Source organism: Erythrolamprus reginae, chromosome 11 (genome assembly GCF_031021105.1).
Source record: "Erythrolamprus reginae isolate rEryReg1 chromosome 11, rEryReg1.hap1, whole genome shotgun sequence".
In the NCBI taxonomy this organism is placed as follows: Eukaryota; Metazoa; Chordata; class Lepidosauria; order Squamata; family Dipsadidae; genus Erythrolamprus; species Erythrolamprus reginae.
In genome coordinates, this window is record NC_091960.1 from 4945974 (window position 1) to 4958430 (window position 12457).

Below are 12457 nucleotides of genomic sequence, written 5' to 3' on the forward strand. Positions count from 1 at the left end.
CAAGCTGCTCCACATGCGAGTATTCCAAGTTACGAGCCGAGACGCGAGCAAAATTTCTGTTCGACACCTGAGCTCAAATTCGGGATACGAGCCGAGCTTCCACTAGGTGGCGCAAGAATTCCTTGCTTCCAGTTAACTCGGCGCGAAAAACAAAGTCTAAAGGCGTTCGTTCGAGATGCGAGTTGATCGACATACGAGCTCGGGTCTGGAACGAATTAGACTTGTGTGTCGAGGTATCACTGTACTCCAAAAAATACAATAAGTTGCTATTTTGGCAACTTTTAAGATGTGTGGACTTTAATTCCCAGAATTCTCCAGCAAACAAGGTTTTTTTAAAACTTTTTCCCTTGCTGGCGGGGGAATTTTCAGAATTGCAATCCACCCATTTTTAAAAGTTGCCCAAGTTAGTAATGTTTGTAAATAAGAAGGGGTGTCCTTCACCTCCAAAAATGTAGAGTCCCCCAGTAGAAGATAAGAAAGCCCCAGCAGCTGCTGTCCGGGGCCAGAAACTAGGATCTCGGATGCTGACGTTGTACCATTTCCCAGCTCCTTGGTTGTCGCTCAAGGCTAAATCACAGGCCTGGCCCACAAATCCTGGTTCGCACTGGCAATGCTTTGATATCTACAAGGGGAAAGAGAAGGAAAAGTTACTGGCATGGTCCCAGTGCCAAACGAAAACCTAGCAGGACATTCATTCATTCATTCATTTATTGGATTTGTATGCCGCCCCTCTCTATAGACTCGGGGCGGCTAACAACAATGATAAAAACAGCATGTAACAATCCAATCCAACAGTAAAATAACTAAAAAAAACCCTTATTATAAAAACCAAACATACATGCAGACATACCATGCATAAATTGTAAAGGCCTAGGGGGAAAGAATATCTCAGTACCCCTATGCCTGACGGCAGAGGTGGGTTTTAAGAAGTTTACGAAAGGCAAGGAGGGTGGGGGCAGTCCTAATCTCTGGGGGGGAGTTGGTTTCAAACGGCCGGGGCCGCCACAGAGAAGGCTCTTCCCCTGGGTCCCGCCAAACGACATTGTTTAGTTGACGGGACCTGGAGAAGGCCCACATTGCCACATTCTTCTATCACAATGCAAATAAGATAGGGGCATTTTTTCTTTCTAATTCTGACCAATTGAGATGCATAAGTCGTCTGAGGAGCAGCATATAAATCCAATAAGTAAGTAAGTAAATAATCTGATCCTGAGGACACAGATAAAACTTCCAAGAAGTCTCAACAACTGTCTGCAAGAAATATCACTCCTTCCATTTCCCACCATCCAGTCAGAGCTGAAGAAGTTTCCAGGATGAGAAGGGAAATGTCTTCAAAGAAAAACAGGAAAATCCAGTCAGAACTAAAGAAGCTTCTTAGAGGAGAAGCGAAACATCTTCAAAGAAAAACAGGAAAATCCAGTCAGAACTAAAGAAGCTTCTTAGAGGAGAAGCGAAACATCTTCAAAGAGAAACAGGAAAATCCAGTCAGAACTAAAGAAGCTTCTTAGAGGAGAAGCGAAACATCTTCAAAGAGAAACAGGAAAATCCAGTCAGAACTAAAGAAGCTTCTTAGAGGAGAAGCGAAACGTCTTCAAAGAGAAACAGGAAAATCCAGTCAGAACTGAAGAAGCTTCTTAGAGGAGAGGCGAAATGTCTTCAAAGAAAAACAAGAAACTCCAGTCAGAACTAAAGAAGCTTCTTGGAGGAGAGGCGAAACGTCTTCAAAGAGAAACAGGAAAATCCAGTCAGAACTAAAGAAGCTTCTTAGAGGAGAGGCAAAATGTCTTCAAAGAAAAACAAGAAACTCCAGTCAGAACTAAAGTTTCTTGGAGCAGAAGCGAAACATCTTCAAAGAAAAACAAGAAAGTCCAGTCAGAGTTGAAGAAGTTTCTTGGAGCAGAAGCGAAACATCTTCAAAGAAAAACAAGAAATTCCAGTCAGAGCTGAAGAAGCTTCTTAGAGGAGAAGCGAAACATCTTCAAAGGAAAACAAGAAAATCCAGTCAGAACTAAAGTTTCTTGGAGCAGAAGCGAAACGTCTTCAAAGGAAAACAAGAAAATCCAGTCAGAACTAAAGCTTCTTGGAGCAGAAGCAAAACGTCTTCAAAGAGAAACAAGAAAATCCAGTCAGAACTAAAGCTTCTTGGAGCAGAAGCAAAACGTCTTCAAAGAGAAACAAGAAACTCCAGTCAGAACTAAAGTTTCTTGGAGCAGAAGCGAAATGTCTTCAAAGAAAAACAAGAAAGTCCAGTCAGAGTTGAAGAAGTTTCTTGGAGAAGTTACATGTCTTCAAAGAAAAACTAGAAAGTTCAGTCAGAGCTGAAGAAGTTTCTTAGAGGAGAAGCGAAACGTCTTCAAAGAGAAACAGGAAAATCCAGTCAGAGCTAAAAAAGCTTCTTGGAAGCAAAACGCCTTCAAAGAGAAACAAGAAAGTCCAGTCAGAACTGAAGAAGCTTCTGGGAGCAGAAGCGAAACCTCTTCAAAGAAAAACGTCTGAAAAGAAGGCCGAAAATCAGCTGACCAGCACGCACATGAAGCTGACCTAGGGCAACACCTCACGTGTCCTCAGATATGGCTTCACGGTGCCACCTACAGGTTTGCCATCGCTGCCTTAGCATAAACCAAGGACCCATGGAGACACACCCAAGGACCATTTCTTACCTGGTTGCAGGTGCCATGACCCTGGCAATAGGTGGCGCAGTCGGGTACGGAGCAGTCCTTGCCTCCCCAGCCTTGGAAGCAGGCACAACGCCCGTCGTTATCGCAAACGCCGTGTCCCAAGCAGCCCATGGGGCACAGCGAGATGGAGTAAGTGGCATTGAACCCCAGCAGGTTGTAGTTGGCGTCGCTGAAGAGGTGCAGCAGCATCTGCAAAGGAGGAAGGAAAGAGTTGGCGTTAACACAATGGGGGCAGGGAGTCCTCGATTTACGACTGCAATTGAACCCCAAATCCCTGTCGCCAAGTGAGACCGTTAAAAGGGAATTTTGCCCCGTTTTGGGACCTTTCCTGCTGGTTGTTAAGTGAATCACTGCAGGGGTTAATAATAATAATAATAATTTATTAGATTTGAATGCCGCCCCTTGCCCAGGTCTGCTCTAGAGTGAATAAACTACAGACTACTTCCTTTTTCCATACAAATAATTTTGTTTTTTTTTGTAATCTTCTAAAGCAGGCATCTAACAAAGGCTCATAGTCTTCCTCCTCTCAGTCAGGCCCTACTGTCATTGGCAACTCTGCCACCTCTGATGGTCCTTCAGGTTCATCCAGGTGTATCTCTCCATCACTCTCACCCTCTTCCTCAGCTGGCAAACCCACTGGCCCAGGGTACCAAGATGGGCCTGGCTCATCTTCCTTAGGATCTACCGTACCTTGCCCGAGGTGGCCTCGATGGTAGGGGGCAAAGTGCTGCCACTCAAGCTGGCCAGCAAACGGCTGCTGGGAGAATCTCCGTCGTAAATGAAGAGATAGTCATACGTGCACTCGGTGTCCATAAACATGAAAGTCAAGAGGATGCGGTAGCTGCTGCTAGGAGCTGAGACAGACAGGAAAAGGAAAGCTTAACCATCAGACCCCAGGGTCAAACAGCATGCAAACGCGGTCAATCTCAAGAAAGCGAACTGCAGGGAGTCCTTGAGTTACGACAGTTCATTTAGCGACCGTTCCGAAGTTACAACGGCACTAAAAGAAAGTAAATGATGACCATGGGGATTGCCACCATGATCACAGCCCTATAACTTTGCTGCTTGTATATTTATGATTTATATTGCTTTATTTAATTTCCTAGTACAATTTAGATGGATTCTGATTATGGCTGTGTTTTAATTACTTATAGCTTTTATGTATAATGACAGTTTATGCACCGAAGACAAATTGTTTGTGTGTCTAATCACATTGGCCAATCAAGAATTCTATTCTATTCTATTCTATTTTCTATTCCATTCCATTCAATTCTATTTTATATTCCATTCAATTCTATTTTATATTCTTTACTATTTTCTATTTTATTCCATTTTATTCTCTTCTATTTTCTATTCTATACAATTTTCTATTCTATTCAATTTTCTGTTCTATTTTAATTCTATTCATGTGAAAAATGTTTTCCGGTGCTGTAACTGTCACTAAATGAATGGTTGTAAGTTTATTTACTTATTTATTTATTGGATTTATATGCCGCTCCTCTCCGGAGACTCGGGGTGGCTAACAGCAATAATAAAACAGCATATAATATTAATCCAATACTAAAAACAGTTAAAAACCCATTATTATAAAAACCAAACATACATACAGACATACCATGCATAAAATTGTAAAGGCCTAGGGGGAAAGAGTATCTCAATTCCCCCATGCCTGGTGGCAGAGGTGGGTTTTAAGAAGCTTACGAAAGGCAAGGAGGGTGGGGGCAATTCTAATCTCTGGGGGGAGTTGGTTCCAGAGGGCCGGGGCCGCCACAGAGAAGGCTCTTCCCCTGGGTCCCGCCAAGCGACATTGTTTAGTTGACGGGACCCGGAGAAGACCCACTCTGTGGGACCTAACTGGTCGCTGGGATTTGTGCAGCAGAAGGCGGTCCCTGAGATAAGTTTAGGACTTCCCAGCTATTGTTTCTTCTATCCTCAAGAAAGAGATTATTGTCTTTATAAAAAGCAGCAAAGCAGTTGCACTGCCTTAGCAGTTTTAATAAGCATCCTGGGATGCAAGGGCTTTAAAAGTTCCAATCAGCATACATATCCCTTCTGCATTAACACCCCATTAACACATTTCCACATTTCATCACACAGAAAAAGCTCCCAAATTTAATCAGTGAGGAATCAGAGCAGTGTTTTTAATTCGGCGTTTCTCCACATTAAGGTGTGTGGACTTCAACTCCCAGGATTCCCTGATTGGGTTTGGCGTTTATGTCAAGAGCCCTTGACAGATGTTCCCTAGAGTAGGGGTCTCCAACCTTGCCCACTGGAAGATATCTGGACTTCAACTCCCAGAATTCCCCACCCAGCATTCGCTGGCTGGGGAATTCTGGGAGTTGAAGTCCAAATATCTTCAAGTTGCCAAGGTTGGGAAACACTGCCTTAAACCACCACTGCCCACCATATCTCTGCTCGCCCTCCACCCGATGCTCACCCTCCACCAGCCATTCACAGTTGCCGTTGACCGAATAGTTGCCTGGTCCATCCGTCACGTAGCCGGAGGTGCTGCGCAACACCTCACGGCGTCCTTTACAGTCACCGGCCTCGGTTTGATGGATCCCGCACAGAGCGAAGGGCAGCAGAACCAGCAGTTTGAAGCAACTGGATTTCAGAAGATCCATGATGGTCTTTGGATCTCTCTGTAAGCCAAGAGAACGCTCAGTTAATAGAGCTGGAAAAGTGAGTTGGGTGTCAGCATCCAGCCGTTGTTGAGAAAGAAATACAGAAAAATATATATGAAATAATCTGCATTCTTACATAGGATAATTATTATTATTATCATCATCAGTATTATTATTATCATGGCTCATCACAAAATCAACCAGATTCTGCATTTGACATTTTTATCCATTTTTTGAGGCCTGCCCAAGGACACCAAAATAGGCAGATGCCTTTTAGAGCAGTGTGTGGCAACTTTATGAGGTGTGGACTTCAACTCCCAGAATTCCTCAGATGGATGGATGGATGATACAGAGGTGATGATAGATAGGATGGATAGATGGATGGATAGAGAGATAGAGATAGATAGATAGATAGATAGATAGATAGATAGATAGATAGATAGACAGACAGACAGACAGACAGACAGACAGATGATAGATGGAAGGTTAGGTATAGATAGATAGATGAGAGAATGAGAAAGAGAGAAAGATGGATAGAGAGATAGAGATAGATAGATAGATAGATAGATAGATAGATAGATAGATAGATAGATAGATAGATAGACAGACAGACAGATAGACAGATGATGGATGGAAGGTTAGGTATAGATAGATAGATGAGAGAGAGAGAAAGAGAGAAAGATGGATAGATGGATAGAGAGATAGAGATAGATAGATAGATAGATAGAAAGACAGAGAGATTGAAAGATAGATAGATAGAGAGAGAGAGAGAGAGAGAGAGATGATGGATGGTTAGGTATAGATAGATAGATGAGAGAGAGAAAGAGAGAAAGATGGATAGATGGATAGAGAGATAGAGATAAATAGATAGATAGACAGACAGACAGACAGATAAATTTTAAATATAGATATAAGATGGATGGATGGATGGATAGACAGACAGATAGACAAAGACTAGATAGATAGAGAGAGAGATTATGATAGATAGATGATTGACAGACAGTATGTGAGAGAGATAGGAGAGATAGAGAGATATGCAGAAGATAGATGAGATGGACGGACAGAACAACAGAACAGAGATAGAAAAAACATACAGAGAATCAGAGAGAGATATAGACGTTACAGGAGATTGACAGATATATAGACATTAGGTATATAAAAAACAAGATTAACCCAAAGGAAGGAAAGCAACCAGCAAAGTCCAAAAGAGACACAGCTCTGGACCCCAAGGAGGGAGAGATCCGGACGCCTTCAGGGGATCCAGGCCGGATCATGCGGACCGAAGGGAAAGCAGGGGAGCCCTGAAAAGCGGTGCAGAGAACCCAGCATCTCCAGGTAAGCGCGCGACGGAAAAAAGACCATCCAGAAGCCCCGGGAGTGAAGCCTCGGGCCCGGCTCCCCATTGACAATCGCGACTGGCAATAGGGGATCCCCCCCCCCAAAAAAACCCCCAAAAAATTATCCACCCACCTCCGCAGCCGACAGCGGCTCCGCTGCCCCCGCGGCCCATGTAGAGGCCAGTCCGGGACGGTGGGGAGCACCGAGACGAGGGCCCAGAGCGGCTGCGAGTGAACCAGGGAGGTCTCTTCTTCTCTATGGAAAGGGGAAGCCATAGAGAAGAGCAGGCTAGAGCGCCCGAGGAGGACGAGGAACGGAGAGGCTTTTACGCACAGCGTTCCTCAACCTTTGACACTTCGAAGATGGGTGGACTTCAACTCCCAGAATGCCCCAGCTATGCTATGGCCACGGTTGAGAGAAAAACCACTGTAATGGGGCGAGAAATGTATAAGGGCAGACTAGATGGACCATGAGGTATTTTTCTGCCGTCAATCTTCTATGTTTCTATGTTTCTCAGTCATCCAAGTCATGGTTGTTCCAGGGGTGCTTTTTTCAGGAGGCAACTGGACTTCCTTGTTGTTGTTTTATTTTAAAAACATTTTTCTTGTCATCCAGGAAGCTTCTTCACCATTTGTTTGTTTGTTTAGTTAGTTAGTTAGTCCAATACACAATGTGGGTTTTAGTGGGTATACAGTATATCTATATACAGTACACATAGTAAAATACATGATGATATATATAGATAAATAAGAAGAAATATTAAAATAAGAAATAAATAAATAAGAGAATTATTTTAGTAGTGTTATGACTTAAGATTCATATTAGAATTAGTATTGTTATGATTTAAGAGTTATGTTAGGTTTAGTTTATGTATGAAAAATTATTATACAAGCTAAAACACATTTCTTCTTTTCATTTAGAGCAATAAGTTGAATTTAAGTATTTTTTAAATGCACTCTTTTTCTGTATTGAAATTTTACTTCTAGAATAAGCGGGGTAGTTACAACCCCACTTTTATGTTAAATGTATGTTTGTCAGTTTTGTCCATTTTAAAAATTAATAAAAATATATTGAAGTAAAATACATGATGAAGGTTATAGAGGATATACTCGTAGTAAAATATATCTAAGAAAGAATAGAAAAGAAGATATAGTAATAGACCATATCAATGAAGGAATAGAAGAAGAGATATAGGAATAGAAGAAAGGTATAGGAGATATAGGAGAGCAATAGGACAGGGGACGGAAGGCACTCTAGTGCACTTGTACTCGCCCCTTACCGACCTCTTAGGAATCTGGATAGGTCAACCGTGGATAATCTAAGGGCAAAGTGTTGGGGGTTTGGGGATGACACTATGGAGTCCGGTAATGAGTTCCGGACTCTATAGCTCTGACAGGATATTTGGGAATGGGAGGATTTATATTCCTTGCAGATAGCAAGGAATGTTCTTTGTGTCGTAAACACTATTTACGACATCTGATAAATTTATAGATATGAATTTACCTCTTCTTTTCTTTCTTCTTCTTTCTCTTCTTTTTTATTTTTTCCTTTCCTCTCACTTTTTCTTTCCTTCTCTCCCTTTCCCATTAGCTTTCCCTGCCTTTTATATATATATAAGTGTGTACTTTGACTTATAACTGTATACTCAAAATTCACACACATTTGTACCAATATTTGCATAGTCCTTTTGCTTTGTGTATCCCTTCCCCTATTTATCTCCAATAAAGATTATATCTGCGGAGAGGGGCAGCATACAAATAGATAGATAAATATTTTCTTTTTTTTAAAAAAAGAACTGAATGTGTGGGAGATAAAGGATGTGTAAAGATTTTTTTTCCAAATGGAGAATCCCAACTAAGATTTAGGCTGCTTGTCAAATCTGCTGATCTATTTGGCATTCTTCTGTTTTTTTTCTAGACCACCCTACAAAATTGTAATTATCTGTGATGATGTGACAAATGAGCTACTTTCTGAAATTAAAACTCAGGCAAGTGTAGGCGCTAATGAGAAAATAATCTATTTTTACCAATTAATGCCACAGTAATCAGGTGGCATTTTGCAAAGCTGGCATCAGACACCTACGCATAGTGCTATTTTGTGGGTTTTAATCATGGCATGAGTGTAATCTGTACACTCCAGTAGAGGCACCACAGAATGGACATTAGTGGAAATATAAGGAAAAAAAAAAGAGGAATAATTATTGAGATGCTAATTTTCCCATGGTTATTGACCGAAAAGGGAACCCAAGCCCATCGGTTTCATAAGATCTGCAAAACATATGAAAATTACTGTAACATGATCCCTTCTCTGCAGTACTATACATAAAGTTACTGTTAAAGCAGAGTTTTCTCTGTTGGGAACTTTTAAGATATATGGATTTCAATTCCCAGAATTCTTCAGTCAGCATGCTACTCAACTTTAAGATGGGTGGACTTCAACTACCAGAATTCTCCAGCCAGCCTGCCAATTAATTTTAAGATGGGTGGACTTCAACTCCCAGAATTCTCCAGCCAACATGGCTGGCTGGAGAATTCTGGGAATTGAAGTCCGCCCATCTTTCCACTAGGTTGGAAAGCATTATATTAAAGGCATTTGTGTCCAACACATATATTTTTGTTTATAGTTCTATTTTTTATTTATAGTGCATGCCGCCCTGAAGGTGGGTTGCCTTCAAATCAACCAACAATATATGTTAAGTTGGTAATAATATGATATACGAGTAAAAACAGTGATTTGCATTGAACTAAGCCCATCTAACCTTTTAAAAAATAATTACTTTAATAGACTAAGAAACTATTGCATCCTTTCACAGAACTATAATTTCCAGGGATCCTATTTGACAGCTGTATCACATTAAAAATAGTTTTGGTTCTATTAGTTTTGCAGATTATCCCAAGGAAGAAAGCAAAGTGTGTATTACATGATTAGCGTCTGTGTTTAAAAGGCTATTTAACCAGAAAAAAAATGTTCCATGTTCAGGTATCTCTTCCTCCTTTTATAAGCAGATGTTTCCCTAAAAGAGTCACATGTTTTCACATCAAAATAGAAACATGAGAATATTCTTTATTTTGGCAAAACAAAGAGAGAGAGAGGAAAAAGCAAAAAATGTGCTCTTGTGGTTTTTCAGAAATTCACCATGATCAGGGAACAGAACCCACAGCACAGTCGTTTTATTTTATTTATTTATCAAATTTATTGGATGCTCATCTTACCACAGGGTAACTTAGCTCCTAGGAACTAATGAGGGCAACGTAATTTACCCTGGGGAAACCAGGGCAGAGGGACCTAGAAGATTCAAACTATATCTGCACCAGGTAGCAGAAAGGAGGAAAAAAAGTGGACCAAATAGATGTTAATATGGAGTCGTCATGTAAGATGGAGATATAATTACAAGGCGGATCTGGTTCCTCGTTGTGGGATCCAGGCAGGAAAACCACTGAATCACAATGGAGGCTGAGGAAAACGAGATGATCTTGGCCTAGAGCCGTGGTCCTCAACCTTGGGCAGCTTTAAGACGCGTGGACTTACAACTTCCAGAATTCTCCAGCCAGCTATAGAGCTGAAGTCCACCCATCATCAAAGTTGCCAAAGTTGAGAAAACACACTGGTCTGGTCTACAGGGAAAATGTCAGCTAAGTTTACAACCTGTGGACTTCAACTCCCAGAGTTCCCAAGGCAGCTGCGCCAGTTAAGGAATTCTGGGAGTTGAAGTCCACAGTTGGCCACCCCTGCTCCGTGGGAACTAGAAGAGAAATTCCACCCATGTTCATTCAATGCTTGGCTTCCCCGCATAGAAACAACCCCAGAGGAGGTGGGAAAGCTCAAGGTTGTCCCATGGGGAAGGACCGGTCTGACCTACAGCAGTGATGGTGAACCTTTTTTTTCCTCGGGTGCCGAAAGAGCTTGAGTGTGCGCTATTGCACATGCGCGAGTGCTCACACTTATAATTCAATGCTTAGGGAGGGGGAAAACAGCTTTCTCCATCCCCCAGAGGCCCTCTGGAGGCTGAAAACGGTTGTTCCCAGTTTCTGGTGGGTCCAGTAGGCACGTTTTATGCCCTCCCCAGCCGGGGGAGGGTTAAAGCATCCTCCCCCATTCCCCTGGAGCAGACCTGGGCAAGGGGCGGCCCGTGACCCGCTGTCTGTGATCAGTCCACGGAGGTCGGGGTCCACTCCAGTGTGAGGATGAAAGAGCTCACCACGTCTGCCGGAACTCCTCCGGTTCCTGCTTTCCTGATGAATCAGGAGGAAAGCAGGAACCGGAGGCGTCCCGGCAGATACGGTGAGCTCTTTCATCCTCGCACTGGAGCAGACCCCGACCTCCTACCGAGAGCATCCGAGCACAGAAACCACGCAAACACTCCAGCGCAGTGACTGTGGTGCACCATGTTGCCGTAAAGCAAACAATTAGGGGTCTGTAGAGTGGGTCTGGGTGTTTAGGTCAGGCCAGGGTCTGGGTCTTTACACTATAGGGTAGAACTGAGTTAATTACAGTGGTACCTCTACTTAAGAACTTAATTCGTTCCGTGACCAGGTTCTTAAGTAGAAAAGTTTGTAAGTAGAAGCAATTTTTCCTATAGGAATCAATGTAAAAGCAAATAATGCGTGCAAAGCCATCAGGAAAGAAATAAAAGTTTGGAATTTGGGTGGAAGGAGGAAGAAGAGAAGGACAGTTGCTGTCCAGAGCGAAGGGAGCGTTTCTTTTCTCTGGGCACTGGCAGAGGTTTATTCCCTCTCCAAGTGCCCAGAGAAAGGAAAATAAATTGTTTGCTCTGGACTGCCAAAGCCTCCTTAAGCGCCACCGAAAGGCTCCTCTGGCAGCCCAGAAAAGCCCGAAATAGCCGGGATTAAAGGAGTAAGGGCTGGGGCTTTGTGCCGCTCTCAAATTTCAGGGGAAATTTTTCCAGGGTCGGGTTCTTAAGTAGAAAATGGTTCTTAAGAAGAGGCAAAAAAATCTTAAACACCCGTTTCTTATCTTGAAAAGTTCTTAAGTAGAGGCGTTCTTAAGTAGAGGTACCACTGTATATTAGTCCGGCCCTCTAAAACCATCCCAATTTCTCATGCGACCCCATGGCCAAATTAATAGCCCATCCGTGCCCTGGAGGCTCTCTGGAAGCCAAAAACACCCTCCCAGCGCCTCCGTATGAGTCGAAAATCGGTCCGCCGGCACATATATGCATGTTAGAACTGAGCTAGGGCAACGGCTCGCATGCCAGCAGATATGGCTCCGCGTGTCACTTGTGGCACCCGTGCCAAAGATTCACCATCACTGGCCTACAGACTAATTGGGTCATAGCAAAGGAGACAGGAGATGGTGCGGGCAGTAGGGCTGAAAACCACCACCACCACCTTCTCTTGTCTCCCTGGCGTCCTGGTATCTTTGCAGGTTCCCAAGAAGGCAGGATTAGATGCCACAGGTTAAAAAGAGTCGCAGGAGAGAAATCAAGGCTGGGGTTGCCGTTGTCTTGAGAGAGGAAGCCCCAGAAAACGTCGAGATAGGGATCAGCATAGCCAAGAAGAGGGAGAGTCAAGAGACCCCTTACACGGGCCGGGCGCCGGTTGTATGCATGCTAAAATACTCGGTGTAGCCGTTATGTTGGTGTAGTTGGGGCGCGTGGAGCTGGTAGGGCGGAGGCTGAGTCTCGCTCGCCAGGGACGGCTTCAACAGCACAGAGGCACCGCTGAGCTCAGAGGTAGTGACCACACAGTTGGAGGTCAGGCTACGATCGGCAGAAGAGGTGTCTTCCATTGGTTTGCGGGTCTGCAGGAGGAAAAGTAAGGCAGAAAAGTCCAAATTAACATTGGCAGGAAAGTGTTG

The 12457-nt window shown here is 43.2% G+C and overlaps 3 protein-coding genes across 3 annotated transcripts in view; 1 reads left to right on the forward strand and 2 right to left on the reverse strand.

The window, feature by feature from the left end:
* The window catches only part of MEGF8 (multiple EGF like domains 8), a 62798-nt gene extending 55961 nt beyond the window's left edge, over positions 1-6837 (reverse strand). The window contains 5 exon segments of the mRNA XM_070763758.1: positions 442-622; positions 2661-2867; positions 3369-3532; positions 5116-5320; positions 6773-6837. Coding sequence (XP_070619859.1) covers positions 442-622; positions 2661-2867; positions 3369-3532; positions 5116-5302 — 739 coding nt within the window. The 5' untranslated portion in view covers positions 5303-5320; positions 6773-6837.
* A 126-nt stretch (positions 6838-6963) lies between these two features.
* Positions 6964-12457, forward strand: part of LOC139173885 (toll-like receptor 13) — a 54021-nt gene continuing 48527 nt past the window's right edge. The window contains 1 exon segment of the mRNA XM_070763760.1: positions 6964-7114. The gene's annotated coding sequence lies outside the window, so the exon portion shown is untranslated.
* Positions 10959-12457, reverse strand: part of TMEM145 (transmembrane protein 145) — a 36425-nt gene continuing 34926 nt past the window's right edge. Inside the window, exon 15 of the mRNA XM_070763762.1 lies at positions 10959-12400. Coding sequence (XP_070619863.1) covers positions 12179-12400 — 222 coding nt within the window. The 3' untranslated portion in view covers positions 10959-12178. The remainder of the gene's footprint in view (positions 12401-12457) is intronic.